This window comes from Phascolarctos cinereus, unplaced genomic scaffold (assembly GCF_003287225.1).
Source record: "Phascolarctos cinereus isolate Bilbo 61053 unplaced genomic scaffold, phaCin_HiC Scaffold_3;HRSCAF=262, whole genome shotgun sequence".
Lineage (NCBI taxonomy): Eukaryota > Metazoa > Chordata > Mammalia > Diprotodontia > Phascolarctidae > Phascolarctos > Phascolarctos cinereus.
Window position 1 is genome coordinate 46,903,249 of NW_027555736.1, and position 15,196 is coordinate 46,918,444.

Genomic DNA, 15,196 nt, shown 5'->3' on the forward strand with positions numbered 1-15,196 from the left:
CTCTCCCTTTCTTCTTCTCCTAGTATAATCCTCTCTCATCCCTTAATTTTATTCTCCAGATATGACCCCTTAATCTTCAACTCACCCTGTGCCCTCTATCTATCTATCTACATATAAATACATACAATTTTTTTCCTCCAACTACCCTAATACTGACAAAGGTCTCATGCGTTATAAATATCATCTAAGCAAAGACTATTCTTTTGTCTTCATATTCCCAACTCCTAGCTCAGTCCCTGGCACATAGTAGGCATCTCAAAAATGCTTGTCGATTGATGAATCAAAGCCAAGGACACTCAGGACTAAAAACTCCCCAAGGAAACTATAACCACCATGATTCTTTTATTATTATTATTGTTATTAATTTATTTTTAGTTATCAACAATCACTTCCATAAGCTTTTGAGCTTTGAATTTTTCTCCCCCTCCCTCCCCAAGATGGTGCGTAATCTGATAGAGGCTCTACATATACATTCCTATTAAAAATATTTTCACATTAGTCATGTTGTAAAAGAAGAATTAGAAACAACAGGAGGAACAAGAAGAAACAAAACAGAAGGAAAAAAAAGAGCAAATAGTCTGCTTTGATCTGCATTCAAACTCCATAGTTCTTTCTCCGGATGTGGACAGCATTTTCCATCAGGAGACTGTTGGAGATGTCTTAGATCCTTGCATTGCTGAGAAGGGCTAAGTTATCAAAGTTAGTTATCACACAGCTTGGCTGTTACTGTGTACAATGTTCTCCTGGTTCTGCTCACTTCACTCAGCATCGGTCCATACAAGTCTCTCCAGGTTTTTCTGAAGTCCATTTGCTCATCATTTCCTTGTTTGTTTCTTTGTTTGTTTGTTTGTTTTTGGCTAGGCAATGGGGTTAAGTGACTTGCTCAGGGTCATATGGCTAGTAAGTGTCAAGTGTCTGAGGCTGGATTTGAACTCAGGTCCTCCTGACTCCAGGGCCAGTGCTCTATCCACTGTGCCACCTAGCTGCCCAGCTCATCATTTCTTATAGCACAATAGTATTCCATTACATTCATATACCACAACTTGTTCAGCCATTCCCCAGTTGATGGGCATTCCCTCAATTTCTAATTCTTTGCCACCACAGAAAGAGTTGCTATAAATATTTTGGTATATGAACCACCGTGATTCTTGGCACTTTTTTTGATCTCACCTGGAGGCAATCTGGTAGAGTGAATAGACTTGCTGCATATGGAGTTGGACTAGACCTGGGTTCAAATGCTACCTCTAATGCTTTCTGGCTAGGTAATGTTTTGCAACTCATTTACTGTCTTTGAGATTCAGGCAGCCCTTCCAGACCTCTCCCGTAGAGGAAGCTGATGGATGCCTAGAGGGAAAGATGGATGATCTAAGCTCTGGAAGGCCTCTAGAAGATTATTTTTGAGTTGAAGGTATCACCCAGATGACCTTGAAGTCAGTAGTCAGAATATAAAACTTTTATTGATGGAAGAAAAGTTGCCGGGCTGGAGAAGTATAAAGAGAAATAAGAAAAGACTGAGAGAAGAAGAGGAGCATGAGAAAGGTGGGACAATAAGCCAAACTGGGAAATTTGTTTCTAGCCCTTGTCTTAAGCCCTTTGCAGGTTTCCCACTAGAGCGGTCTACTGCCCTCTGACCTGCATCATAAATTCAGACAATGAATGCACAGATGAACAGATTGAAGTACAGAGAAAGAAAGAGACTGGCTCAAGGTCACACAATGAGTGGGTTGTAGAGAGATGATAACTAAGGTTTTCGGCTTCCCATCCCTGGTATGTTTTATTCCTCCATGATTCCTTTCAAAGAGGAAAGTAGCTTAGAATCTCAGGTCCCTAGGGTGGGAGTGAGAGAGTGCTGAGGGTGTCCCTGAAGGTGTCAGGAGTTTTCATCTCAGGGGGATCTGAAAGGAGTAATGATAAATCCCAAAGATGGAGAGAAATTTGAGTGGGGAGAGATTTGGGGGAAAGGTTAGGAGTAGGGAGAAGAGTTTCTGAGTAGGAGGCCTTCCCAGTGCCCCTTGTATCACGATGGATGGGTGCCCACCAGCCTTGGATAAGGGAGGGCAGTGTTTCCCACTGTTGCATTTCAGGATCAGAAGGAATCCAGCTGGGCTCCAGGCAGGAAATCTGGGGTGATCAGGGCTACCAGATGTTGGGCTCCACCCAGAGCCTGGCCTAGGGGTGAGAGCCCTTGCTGGCAGCAGGAGGCCCCTGTGGCCGGATCCCAGTCTCCCACCCTGGAAAAAGATGTGTATTCATAACAGGCAGGCCTCACAGGCAGCCTGGCAGGGGCTTTAACCAAGGAAGGAGGATTTTTTTTTTTTTAAATAGGCCAAGCAGTTTGGCTCCTCAGCCCCAGCAGGGCCTGGTGGGTGTTTCATAAAGGTTCTGCCTCATCAGCCATTCACTGAAGAAAAAAAATTAAAAAAATAAAAAGGAAAAAAAAATAACCAGGCCTTACATTCCTTCCTCTGCAGACCACGGAAAAAAATAACCCCCCTTTTTTTTAACCTCCAGAGTGGGTTTGACAAACCCCTGAACCCTGCCTTGGGACCAGTAATCCTTGGATTCAAAGTCCCCCTCCTTCAATCCCCCTCTCTTCTCGAGGTCCTTCCGGCCAGCACTGTGTCTTTAAGAAACTCCTAGCTGTATGGAAATCCGCCCCCCACCCCCATCCCCCCCAAAAAAAAGTGAGTGAGAGAGAGCACAACCCAAAAAAATTTGGCATCTCCTCTTCCTCCAGTTTCTGGTGTCACTTATGAAACACAGGTCCCTGCGGCTGCAAAGGCGATGTTTGGGCTGCAGGCGGACAGCAGCGCCAGGGCATCCTGAGCCCGCACCCAGTGCCTTCCAGCCTGGGCTCGGAGGCAGTGGCCCCGGTAGGCACCTCGAAGCTGGGGGGGCGGGCGGGGGGAGAGGGGAGACATGAGGAGGGGAGGGAGTAGTGAGCCCGCCCAGCCCCTTGCTCCTTCCTCCTGGAGGCGAAACCGCCCCCTAGGTCGGGGCCTCCCTCTGCCGGCCACAGCTGGCCCCGGGGAGCCCAAGCGCTCCAGGCTCCGCGTCTCACTGTGTGTGTCTGACTTTCTGCTGTTTTTGACTCCCTTTAGAGGGTCGGGAAGCACCAGGCTGTCAGGACCTCCAACCCGGTTTAGCCAGCCTGTCCTAATTGCCTCGTTTCAAAAGACAAAGGAGAGAAAGGGGGAAAAAAAGAGGTAAGGGCTTTTATTTATTTTTTTTAAGAAGTTTTGGGCTGGGCTGGAGAACGTCGGCAGAAAGAACTTTTAAGAACTTGACAGAGGCCAGAGGGGAGCCCGCTTGGACTGACTCCCCTCCTATCCCCTCCCCTTCCCTCCCCCAGGCAGGGACAGATGCCCTCTGGATAATTTCAAGTAACTTTCCCCAACTCCCAATTAACTTCCCAGGAAGCTGTGTCTTGCGACCTGGGGATCTGTTCGGGTCCAGGGTCTGGAAGCAGGAACCCAGCTTCAAGGATGCCCCGCTGACACCCACTCTAGAGAACTTGGGGAAATCTCCAGCTTCAACTTTCCACACCCAGGCATGGTGGGGGGAGGGCAGAGTGCCGCGGAGATGGAGATGAGAGGTGCAAGCTGGCTGCCTCCCCTCCACACTAGAGAGACAAGGAGGCTTGTCCGGGGACACAGAGGTGATTCAAACCTTCAAAGAGGAGGAAGGGGGGAAGGTGGCAAGGAAGGGAGGAAGAGGAAGAAGGGGGGGGCGTCCTGGATGAATTTATTTAGACTAGGTCCCTGGGTGCCCACAGCTAACTGGAGAAGGTTGAAGAGAACAGGCAACTGGGTGTGTTTCAGGAGTGGGGGTGGGGGACTCCATAGCATAACAGGGGCCTTCAATAAGCGAATATAAATACATACCTAGCAGTGGGGCCCTCTGAGGGAGACAGCTGAGTCTGGGATGTCAGCAGGAGAGGAAGCAGGGGAAAGCATTTGTGGTGGGGGTGGGAGGGGAGGGGAGGGGAGGGGAGGGGAGGGTGGCTGGAAAAAACCCATTTAGAACTGCAGACTCGGAACTAGAAGAGACTTCAGATACCATCTAACCTAACCCCTCCCCCTCATTTTGCAAACGAGGAAACTGAGGCCTGAAGAGGGAAGTAACTTGTTCATGTTCACAGAGCTAGATAGCCACGACTAGGTACCAAGCGCCCTGACTGCCTGGGGCACTGCTCTTTCCACCTACCAATGCAGCCTGTTTGTGCAAATGGAAGCAGAAATCATACCTTTTTTGTTTTTTGGGTTTTTTTTGAGGGGGGATAAGAAGAACCTTATTTCCATATTAGTTAATATCAGAGACCCTAGGGGTCCCTGCAGGCAGTCTTACCCCAGAGCTGGAGTTTTTCTAGTCTTTGTCCCTTTGGGGATCTCCAGCAGTGGTGTTGGGGGGAGGGGGGGCGGCACAGCCACTAGGCATGACTCCGAAGGCAGCAGTTAGAGACTCAGAAACAAGCAGCAGAGAAGGGGCACAGTGCTTTACCACATCCAAAACACCTTGGCAAGCTCATTTTTTTATTCTGATCTGAGAAAACTGGATCATAGAATTTGAAGAGACTTGAGGAAGGGCATCTAATAAAACTCTGTATTAGAGATAAGAAAACTGAGTCTCGGAGAGAGGAACTAACTTGTCCAGGGCCACACAGTGGGTTAGTGACAGAGCCTGGACCAGAATTCAGGGCTTCTGCTTCTCTATCCAGCTCAGTGCCTTTGGGAGAACTTTCTCATGTTCACAAAGCTACTAATGCTGAAGAAGTGACTTGGACCTGGGTCAGGAAGTATGCCAGGCTTCATAAAATGAGAGAGTAGGGAATACATTTTTTCTTTCTTTGTATCCCTAACACTTAGCTCAGTGCCTAGCACACAGTAGGTGCTTAATAACCATTTATTGACTGACTTAGAGGAGACATTCAATCCCTACTTGCAAGCAGCATCACCTCCTCTCTGGGTGAAGTATGGAGTAACATATCTTGATGCCACCATGGCTCTCTATAGAATAAGAAAATAACATCTCTGTAGGCTCAGCTAGGTAGGAGGGAGACATTCTGGGAGCTGCATTCAGTATTCCAGTACCCTATTGAGTAAGTAGAATAAGTGGGATCCCAAAAAGGGAATGTGGTACGCTGGAACTGCTCCCATGTCTTCCCAAGAAACATCTAAGACACAGAGGGAATCTGCCCTGGTCTTCCATGGCCATATATGTGAGGATGCCAGTGTCTAATCTGGGGTCACTGGAAGCTTCTTACTAAAAGGATTCAACTGTTATGAAAAGATCAGCACACGTCTAAGATAGTCATACAGGATCAGAGTTGTAGGGCTAGAGGTGAGAGATTATCCACAGGTCTTTTTGTTCATTCCCCTGCCGTGGGGTAGGACTGCAAACCAATCCACCCAAGCCAAGAGTGATTGGTTCTGTTCTTAAAAATTCCCCAAACCACTTGCTTTATAGAGAATCCAAGGGATTCCTTCCAATGTCTAACCTCAGTTCTTCCTGCTTCAAGGCCAACTTGCTTGGCCTTGGCCAACTCCAATTATTCAAAGAAATCTATTACCCTCAGGGGGGTTTCCTTCTTAGGGTTGGGGGTGGGGTGAGGTGGAATGAAACCTGTATGTAGGGAGATAAGGATAATACAAAGTAAGTTAAAGAGTGCCACCAACTTATGCAGCTCTCTTCCCTTTCTGAGCCTCAGTTTCCTCATCTGTAAAATGAGGTAGACCTCAGTTGTAGAAGTCAATTTCTTCCACCTCTGAATCTATGATTCTTTTATTCTAACTGGAGGAAGGAAAGGGGGAAGTCAAAGAAATTTTCTGGAAAGGGCAGAGATGATGGGATAGTGAATGCCAGCCATTAGGGATAGTTTCAATTCAAATTCATGGAGGTAGAAGATGTGAATGCCAAGTTCCGACAGACAACTTGCTCAAAGCCCAGAATTCATGAAGGGCATCAGTATTAAATAAGGCTGGGAAGGTAAGTGGGAACAGCTTCGGAAGCTATATTTATGGATGAAGAGTATTTCCATCACACAAGAGAGAACCAATGCAAGCATAAGGGGAGGAGAATAACATCATCAGACCTGTGTCCTTGGAGGATATTTTGGCCATTGTACTTAAATGGGTTGGGGTGTGGGCCCTGGGAGTCCTTCTCTGATGGATGTGTGGGGAAAGCATCAATACCCTAAGATCCCAGGTACTTATCCTTGGGAACCACAAGCCTGGATGGCTCCAGATAGAGGGCTTGTCATCTGTGGAGAGGGCTTAAGTGTCTTAGATTCTAGCCTAGTTCTTGTTTATGCTGTCCCTCCCTCACCTAAGGCTGTCAGCCCAGCAGGAATATCCTCTCACTGGCCATGCTTGCTCTGACCCATGCTAATTACAACCCTCCCTCCTTCTGCTCCCATCCCTGTAGAGGTCACTTGGACAATATTTACCATAGAGACAAAAGGGACACCAACAGGGGCCATATGCCCCCTGCTCCAACGCCCACTCCCTTTCCATTGTCCTTTAACGTTTACCTGAGCAGACCTAAGCTCCAGGAGGATTCAACCATCCCCAGGTTGAACTGCCCAACTTTAGTCGTTTTCTTTGGTGTGATGCAAAGATTGTCATAAGGTCATAAGACCCATGCCCATACCTGCTAATAGTTCTTTGGTTGATATTTGATAAGTCGGTTCATTACTTCTTCATTTCCTCATCTGTAAAATGTGTTGTTTGAATTAAATCATCACATTGTAGATTGTACATGACTATATATAGTTAACCCTGACCTCTTTCTGGCTGAGGCAAAATTCCAGTTACTGGAAATGTTTGGCTGATGAAACAGTGGCTTATATTATGGTGTCTGAAGGTGGAAAGGCACTTGGGGGAAAAGCTGACACTTTCTTCGAATTTCCCTCAGGCCTTGAGTAGGTGGGTAGATACGGATGGCATCAGCCTCTTCTGCCCTGAGATGGGCAATGGCCCTCTCTTTTCTGCCCCAGTTCAGTCCTATCTTCTTTTTCTTCTATGAACCCAGTTCTGGGTTTAGCTCCTCATTTGGAGGAAGGAACCTGCTTCTTCCTCCCAACTGCTAGCCTTCAGTGTCTCTGTTTCTGAGTTAGCTCCTTCCTTTTACACTAATTCTTTTATGGCATGTCCAAGTCTCTCATACAAAGAATGTGATTGATTTAAGGAGGTGTACAGGCCCTGTTCACATTCTATTCTGATTGATTCAATCAAGAAGTGTTGTGTTTTGTTTTGGTTTTGAGAGGCAATTGGGAGGTTAAGTGACTTGCCCAGGGTCATACAGCTAGTGAGTATCATGTTTCTGAGGTCACATTTGAACTCAGGTCCTCCTGACTCCAGGGCTGGTGCTCAATCCACTGTGTCACGTAGCTGCCCCAAGAAGTATTCTTACCAAACAGAGGTAATTATTATAACATGGGTGCTCAGTGGAGCCTAAACCTTACACTTCTATTGGGATAGTCCTGGTGGGTAGGTACTGAAGTTACTAAAATTCCCGCTTTATAGATAAGGAAGCTGAGGCTTACAAAGATACAATGACTTGCCTGTGATAACACAGCTAATTAGTGGCAGAGCTAAGATTTTATCCTTGCCATGTCTCCAGACCTCAAGGCCAGTGTTCCTTCTAATTCACCAGACTTCCTGTCTTACAAATGTCTTACTTTTTTCCCCCTCTGTGAATACTTTAGCAGAGTTAGCTGAATCCTGTTGTGTAGAAACGTTGGTCTTGAATCAGGCTGAGGACCCTCTGCTAATAGCTAGTGGGAGTTTAGCAGACCACGCTAGTAGAGAGGAGATCTGGCTTCAGCCCTGACCTCCAGGGCTAGCTGGGAAGTAACTGGGCTTCTCTCTAACTGCTTCCTCCGTTCCCCCAGGAGCAGAGATGAAGCAGCTCCACCTGCTGTGGCTGGCCAGCTTCCTAGGCTCCGTGTCAGGCTGCCCTGAGGTGTGTGACTGTGGTGAGAAGTATGGCTTCCAGATCTCGGATTGTGCCTACCGTGACCTCCAGTCAGTGCCCTCTGGCTTCCCGGCCAACGTCACCACCCTCAGCCTCTCCGCCAACCGTCTGGGAGACCTGGAGGCAGGTGCCTTTGACGAGGTGCCCCTGCTGCAGTCACTGTGGCTGGCCCACAACGAGATACGGGTCGTGGCCCCTGGCAGCCTGGCCACCTTGGTCTACCTCAAGAGCCTCGACCTGAGTCACAACCTTATCTCCAACTTCTCTTGGAATGACCTGCACAATCTCAGTGCCCTGCAGCTGCTCAAGATGGATAGCAATGAGCTGGCAGTGATACCTAAGGATGCCTTCAAAAACCTTGGGGATCTGAGGTCCCTACAGCTCAACCACAATCGTTTCCTGACTCTGGTTGATGGCACTTTTGAGGGGCTCACCTCCTTGTCTCACTTGCAGATCAACGACAACCCTTTTAATTGCACCTGTGGCTTGCTGTGGCTTAAGGTGTGGGCCGTGGCCACGGCAGTCTCCATCCCAGAGCAGGACAACATTGCCTGCTCTTCACCCCCCTTCCTCAAGGGCATCCCGCTAGGGCGACTCCCCCCTCTGCACTGTGCCCCTCCCACGGTACAGCTCACCTACCAACCCAACCAGGATGGGGCTGAGCTCCGGGATGGTTTTGTCCTGGCCCTGCACTGTGACACTGACGGGCAGCCCCCACCAGAGGTCCAGTGGCGGATCCAGACACCTGGCGGCAAGGTTGAGATCACCAGCCCCAACGTCGGGCCTGATGGACGGGTCCCGGGAGTGGCTGGGTCCCCCCAGCCCCGCTTCCAGGCATTTGCCAACGGCAGTCTGCTCATCCCAGGCTTTGGGAAACAGGAGGAAGGGACCTACAGCTGCCGGGCCACCAACGAGCTGGGTAGTGCAGAGGGCTCTGTGAACGTGGCTCTGGCTTCTCCAGGGGAAGCCAGCGAGGATGCCCTGGGTCGGAAGTTCCATGGCAAGGCTGTGGAGGGCAAGGGCTGCTACACGGTTGACAATGAGGTGCAGCCATCTGGACCCGAAGACAATGTTGTCATCATTTACTTGTCCAGCACAAACCCCAAGAAGAATAGGGCAAATCCTCTTGAGCAGCTGGGCCCCTGGATTCTTTTACTGTGCCTTTCTCACCTGGCCTTCTAACCTCCCCCTTTCCTTTCTTCCTCTCTGTGCCCCTCAATATCTCCATCTGGTTAGAGGATCTATGGCGCTCTCTCATCCAGCCCTGTCCCTATCCACTGGCCTCCCAAAGATACCCTCAGACCTTTCTGGTCTTGTCACGGGTGGAGGGAAACAGCTGACATTGCTTCCAGGAGGTGAAATAAGCTCTCTCCCAGTGTTTTGGAGCCTTCTTGTTGCCCCAAAGGCCTAACAATGTCTTCCATTTACTCATGGCTTAGACATCCTGAGAGGCCACTGGGTCACCAGAGGCAGGATGGAGGCAGTCCATGATATGTGCCTTCAGTTCAACTAAAAAAAAATCTGAATTGTGTGCCTTTGCATACTCTCCGTTCTCTTAGTCACCTCCTCCTCACCCCCTTTAAATTAGCCCCTCAGACCTCCTCTCAGCTATCTGGGGCTAGCTCTGAGAAACCAATTCATTCCAAGGTGCTATTAATAACAGCTTTTGTGTGTTTCCCCGCCTCAAGTGGATTCATGTCCCAACCTGGGCAATATCTGAGGTGGAAGGAATGAAGCTTCCACAGTAGAGTTCTAGGCAATATCAGAAGCAATGGGGGAGATATTAAGGAGAAGAGGGTCCTTCCAAGCTCTTCTCGCTTCATTTCCGTGGGCAGGGATGGCCCTGATGGGGTCATTGAGTGATGGCTGCAGAGACCATTCTGGGCATAGGTGAGGGAGACAGAGAAGGGAAAGCTTCAGGCCATGGTGATATGCCTGGGTGGTGCCTGGACTCTACCTCCTCTCCTCTGATCTCCACCTCTCCCCCTTCTCCCCCAACCCGAGCTCTTAGACACTCCCATCCACAGGAAGGGGACCTTGAGAAGCATCCTCCCTCTCAGATCAGAGGAAGTAAGCTGGTGCCATCTGAACCTGTCTCTGTCCACCAAGAGAAGGAGGGTGGGTGTGTCTTCAATTCCCTTCTCCTACTCCCTCAGCTGCCTATGGCCTCCCTCAGCCCTCCTGCCTCCTCCCTCATCTAGATATATTCTCCTAGAGACCCTGTCCCACCTTGTACCCTTGAGCACTGTTGGGACAGAAGGGGGCAAAAATATTGCCCACTGTAATAAATAGTATTTCCCATGAGGTCTCTGCTGTTTTGCATGGAGTGGCATTTGCTTGGGGGTAGGAGGGTGGAGGATGAGAGGGGGGATATCCAATATGAAAAGGGTCATCACCACAAAATCTCTTCGATCTTTAGTAAAGGCAAATTTCCCTCACAGTAACCTTGTGAATATTGTATCCCCATTTCACAGATTAGGAAACTGATAAGATTGATTTGCTCCCCAACTGGTCCCAGATGTCTTTACCCAAAGGAATAAAACATTAAATGAAGTCAGGTGTCCTAGCCACATTCACACAGCTGGTGTGAGGCATGGCCAGGTCTTCTGGGAAATCAGGCCACTTCTTCAGGAGCTCATCAGTCCAAAGGGGGAAATCATAGATAGCGACATGAACACATTAGCACATACATGTTACTTGTGAGATGGAAAAATCCCAAGAAGTCCCCTTGAACTCACCACATCTAGGGAATAGGAAGAAGCAGCAGACACAAAGCCTTTGATAGGCTGATTATACAGGTGTCCCCTGCTTGAAAAAGAGGTAAGGTCAACAAATTAGTCCTACCTCAACTTAATGCATCGAGAGCAGGGGAAAGAACTGGAAGGCAAAAATGATTAGCCCTATAGAGGGAGAAACGGCATTTCTAAGATGGTCCAGGAAGCCAGGGGCTTAGGGGCCCAGGGAGAATGGAAGAGAGAATTCAGTTTTATAATCAAAGTGTTGGGGTCCGACATATGGCATATGAAATGCTAAGTTCAGTTCAGGAAGCATTTATTAAGTGCCTGTTGTGTTGTAAGGGCCTGTACTAGATACTGGAGAGATGGAGAAAATAACAAAACAGCCCCTGCCCTCAAGAAGCTTATGTTCTATTGGGAGATACAACACGTGTGGATAAGTACAGACAAGGCAGTTTAGGGAGGGAGAGAGCATTGTCCAGCCTGGGGGTAACGAATGGGAAAGTGACTTAGAAGTATGACATCTTCTTCAAATGTAACTGTAATCTGTGGGCACAGAATCCCAGGCTTGGGTTTAACTGAGCACCTCCAGTCTTGGAGTCACACACAAGTCATTCTCCTTGGTGTGGTGTCTTCCATCCAGTGATTCCCCTGAGAACGTTAGGATGTGGCTCTTGTGTGGGTCTAGTACTAAGGAATGGCGAGGTCCAGCTTGTTCCTTATTGGTCCAGAACTTAATGTGCTCCAATAATACAACCACTTCTGAGCCTCAGTTTCCTTTTTTGTAAAATGCTCATGGCTATACAGCTAGTAATTAGTGAAGGTGGGAGCTGAATCCAGGACTTCCTTACTAAAGGCAGAACTCTATCCATTGCACCAGTGATTCTCAAACCGTTGGGTCTCAGGATGCCTTTACTTTTAAAAAATTATTGAGGGCCCCTCCAAAGAGCTTTTGTTTATGTGGGTTATACCTACTGATATTTCTCATATTGGAAGTTAAAATATCTTAATATTATTATGAAAATGGTTTTGACTGAGAACTACTGGACTATAACTCAGCTGCCTCACTTTACAGAAGAATTCGCAAGCAGGGCCCCCTCCCTTTTTTTCTAGTTTTTAGGCAATTGGGGTTAAGTGACTTGCCCAGGGTGACCCAGCTAGTAAGTGTCAAGTGTTTGGTCTGAGGCCGGATTTGAACTCAGGCCCTCCTGACTTCAGGGCTGGTGCCCTATCCACTGCACCACCTAGCTGCCCCCAGGGCCCCTTTTAAGGAGAGATGCTCCATTTGTTTATGACCAGGAAGTAGGAACGAGGTGAAGGGGTTTAGGGTGATGAGATCAGAGATTATAGGCTCTATAGGGATGGGAGTGGGGGGAGCTTAGAATGAGGAAGGTTAGGGAGTAAAAGGACAGAAAGCAGGAGTGATTGGGGCAGAGTGCTAGGTGTCCATGGGTCTAGCTTATCAGTGTCCCTACAACGTACCACCAGATCTGAACACGATACCTCAGATTTAGTCTGACCAGGGCAGAGCACACAGGGAATCCTTATTCCCAGAGGCTGGGGAATTGGACTTGGAGTCAGTAAAACCTGAGTTCAAATTCTGCCTCAGACACTTACTAGGTATGTGATGTTGGATAAGTCACTTAACCTCTCTGTGCCTCAGTTTCCTCAACTGTAAACTGAGGAAATTGGACTAGATAACATTTGAAGTCCCTTCTGTCTAGGATTCCAGGATCTCAAGCATCCCTAGGTGTCCTTAGCATGCTTTTAGACAGCCACTTTCCATATTGCTGACTCATATTAAATATGAAACTCATTAAAAACTCCAAAATCTTCTTCAGACATGACACACTAGTATTGCCTTCCCTGTCTTGTATTTGTGAAGCTTTTTTTTTAACCCAAATCTGAGACTTTACACTCTCTTAAATTTCATCTAATTAGATTCAGTCCCAGTCTTTAGCTTGTCAAAACCATTTTAGATACTGGGTCAGTTCTCCCTCTCAGCTTGGTGCCCTGCCAGTCTGATGATCTCTGCCTTCAGCCAAGTCATTGATAAAAACATGAAGCATCCCAGAGTTGAGGTCCAAGCACAGGACAATGTTAAGGACTGTTGTCCCTGCAAAAAGGGACAAAAGAATTGGATTGAGTCTACCATGCACAGGCTTTGTGACCTTGGTCAGGTCATTTAACTTTGATGGAGCTCATTCAAGGTTTCTAGGAAGTCAATGGCAGAAAGAATTTTCCAACACTTGGGTTGATATCCATGTTTTAGGAATGTGGCTACTGTATAAGCCAGACAGCAAGGAAATCCTGCCCTGAATTTAGGGGCATCAGGAAGGAGCCTAAGCCTCTGGTCTGGCCCCCTCCTTCTCCTCTTCCAGGAAACATCAGTCCAGAATGCCCCCTCCCCATCCCACCCCAGACAGACTGGAGACCACCAGGCTGTAGGTGGATGGGCTTCAGCTTTCTTGGACTGGCTGTGGCCTCTTGACAGATCCTATTAGCTCTGCACCTCCCAGGGGAAGAGCAGCCCTGTTTGGGGTCTCCTTCCCTCCTCCCTCTCCTCAGCCTCAGTCCTCTGTCTTTTGTCATCCTCCCTCCTCATTCACCTTCCTTCCCTCCATTGCCCTTAATTGCGGTTTTCTTACGGCCTCATTACTAACTTCAAAAGGGCAGGGAAGCAAACTGCCTTTCATTGAGTCCTTGTCCCTGCTTTCAACTCAAAAAGTTTCACCAGGTTTTAATTGCCTGTGCCACAAAACTCAAGGAGAAGTCAAAGATGGAAGGCAGAGGCTGGTAGCCCTGGCTGAGGCTAATGCAGTTGGGAGGAGGAGAGTGGCACGGCTGTCACTAGGTCCTCTCCTCTCTGTCTGTCTCTCTGTCTCTCACTCTCTCTCTCTGTCTCTTTCTCTTCTTCCTTCCCCCTCTTTCTCTTCCTCTCTTTTTTCCCTTTCTCCCTCTACCCCCCTCCTCCTCTGCCTCTTACTTTTTCCTTCATGCCCTTTCCTCCTTTTCCCTAAGCAATCCTTTTCCCCCTCTTCTTTCTTCTCCCTCTTCCTCCCTATCTCTTTCACTCCTTTCCTCTTCTTATTCCTGTCTCTCTTCCTTCTTCCTTTTCCTCTCTCCTTTCCTATTCCATTTTATCCTTTTTTCTCCATCTATCTTCCTTTCCCTCCTTTAATCAACCCTGCCTTTCTACTTCCCTGTCACCCTTTCCCTTTCCTTTCCTTTTTCTCTTTTCTTCTCTCCCTTTCTCTCTCCCTTCTTTTCTCATTTCCCCCTTCCAGCAGGAAAAATCAGCCCAGGGACTGAGGCTTTGTTTGGAATGAGAGTTGTGGTCCAGATTCTGAGCATCAGCAGATTTGAGGATGAGGATAGGAATGGGGAGAAGGAAGTTAAAGGTAGACGGGGCAATGCTTCCTACTCCATGCCTGGAGAAAGCAGATCCTCACATCTGGAAAAGAACAGTTAATCCCAGCGGGTTTCACAATATTTCTGGAGCCAGGCTTAGCTGAGGTGGACATTTGATCCTCAGAGGTGAGTCTGGGATGCAGACTGGCTAACTGTACTACAAGGCCCTATGACAAGGGCTTTGTGGACCAACAATTCTGTTATGCTCTCACTAGAATCTTGTTTTCTAGAACATCCACCTAGTCTATAAAATGATTTTGTCCTTGTTGCCCAGTTCCACATCATCAGTTCTATGAGGATGTGTCTGTGTGTGTGTGTTCGGTGGGGGAGGGGGAATTTCTGTATTTTCCACTTGGGTTCTAATTACATGTCTGTAAAAAGAAGGGGTTAGACGAGATGATCTCTAAGACCCTTATGATTCTTCCTCTTGGTACTTAGCTTTTGGGCTAGCCCACGGCCTCTACAGAGCCTCAGATTTCTTGGACCTTAGTCTCATTGTCCATTATTTCCTTATATAACATGGTACAATGGAGAGACCACTTACCATGAATCAGGAGACCTGGGTTCTAGTCCTACCCTGTGACATTAGGCCACTTTCAGTTTCCCAGACTCTAAAATGATGGATTCAATAGTATCTCTGGTCTCTTTTCAACCCTAACATTTTGTATTTCTAGGATGCCTACTTCCTCCAGTCCATGGTAACAGCAGAGTGGGGAATGCAATGGCCACTGATGAAACTCACTTTATTTACTAGGGGAAATGAGAAAACTTTTGTCTGGAAACAAGAGAAAGAGTCTCAATGTCCTTCTGTCCTATTCCCACTGTTCCATGGCTACTGCTGTCTTTGCCCCCCTTCCACTAATTCTACTGCCTTGCCTCTCTGAACCTCATCAAAATATGGGTAATATTACTTAGATTATCTAGGCTTATGGTGAGGAAAGTGTTTTGGGAACCTCAAAGTGCTACTGAAAGTTATCACCAAGGCTGCTTCCCCATCCACACAATCTCCATCTGAGTCAGAAGGGGCCATCTCCAGTCATCCTGATCTATATCTTCCCATTGGACCCAGATGACGA

General features: G+C 47.8%; 1 protein-coding gene across 2 annotated transcripts; it reads left to right on the forward strand.

The window, feature by feature from the left end:
- The first annotated feature begins 2,727 nt into the window (after positions 1 to 2,727).
- On the forward strand, positions 2,728 to 10,278 carry ISLR (immunoglobulin superfamily containing leucine rich repeat). 2 transcript variants are annotated; one of them, XM_020994670.2, is made up of 3 exons: positions 2,728 to 2,873; positions 3,102 to 3,206; positions 7,892 to 10,278. In XM_020994670.2, exon 3 carries the CDS (start codon positions 7,900 to 7,902, stop codon positions 9,154 to 9,156), a length of 1,257 nt encoding a protein of 418 aa, XP_020850329.1. In that variant the 5' UTR covers positions 2,728 to 2,873; positions 3,102 to 3,206; positions 7,892 to 7,899; the 3' UTR covers positions 9,157 to 10,278. The 2 variants fall into 2 exon arrangements, with proteins under 2 accessions (XP_020850329.1, XP_020850328.1); XM_020994669.1 differs by lacking the exons at positions 2,728 to 2,873; positions 3,102 to 3,206 and adding an exon at positions 3,434 to 3,658.
- The last annotated feature ends 4,918 nt before the right edge of the window (positions 10,279 to 15,196 follow it).

What these genes read in the sequence shown, in the direction of transcription:
- ISLR (XM_020994669.1), top strand. Translation starts at nt 3,553, where the DNA reads ATGGTGGGGGGAGGGCAGAGTGCCGCGGAGATGGAGATGAGAGGTGCA. An exon ending in GCTTGTCCGGGGACACAGAG is followed by an intron (nt 3,659 to 7,891) that starts GTGATTCAAACC and finishes CCGTTCCCCCAG; the next exon opens with GAGCAGAGATGAAGCAGCTC.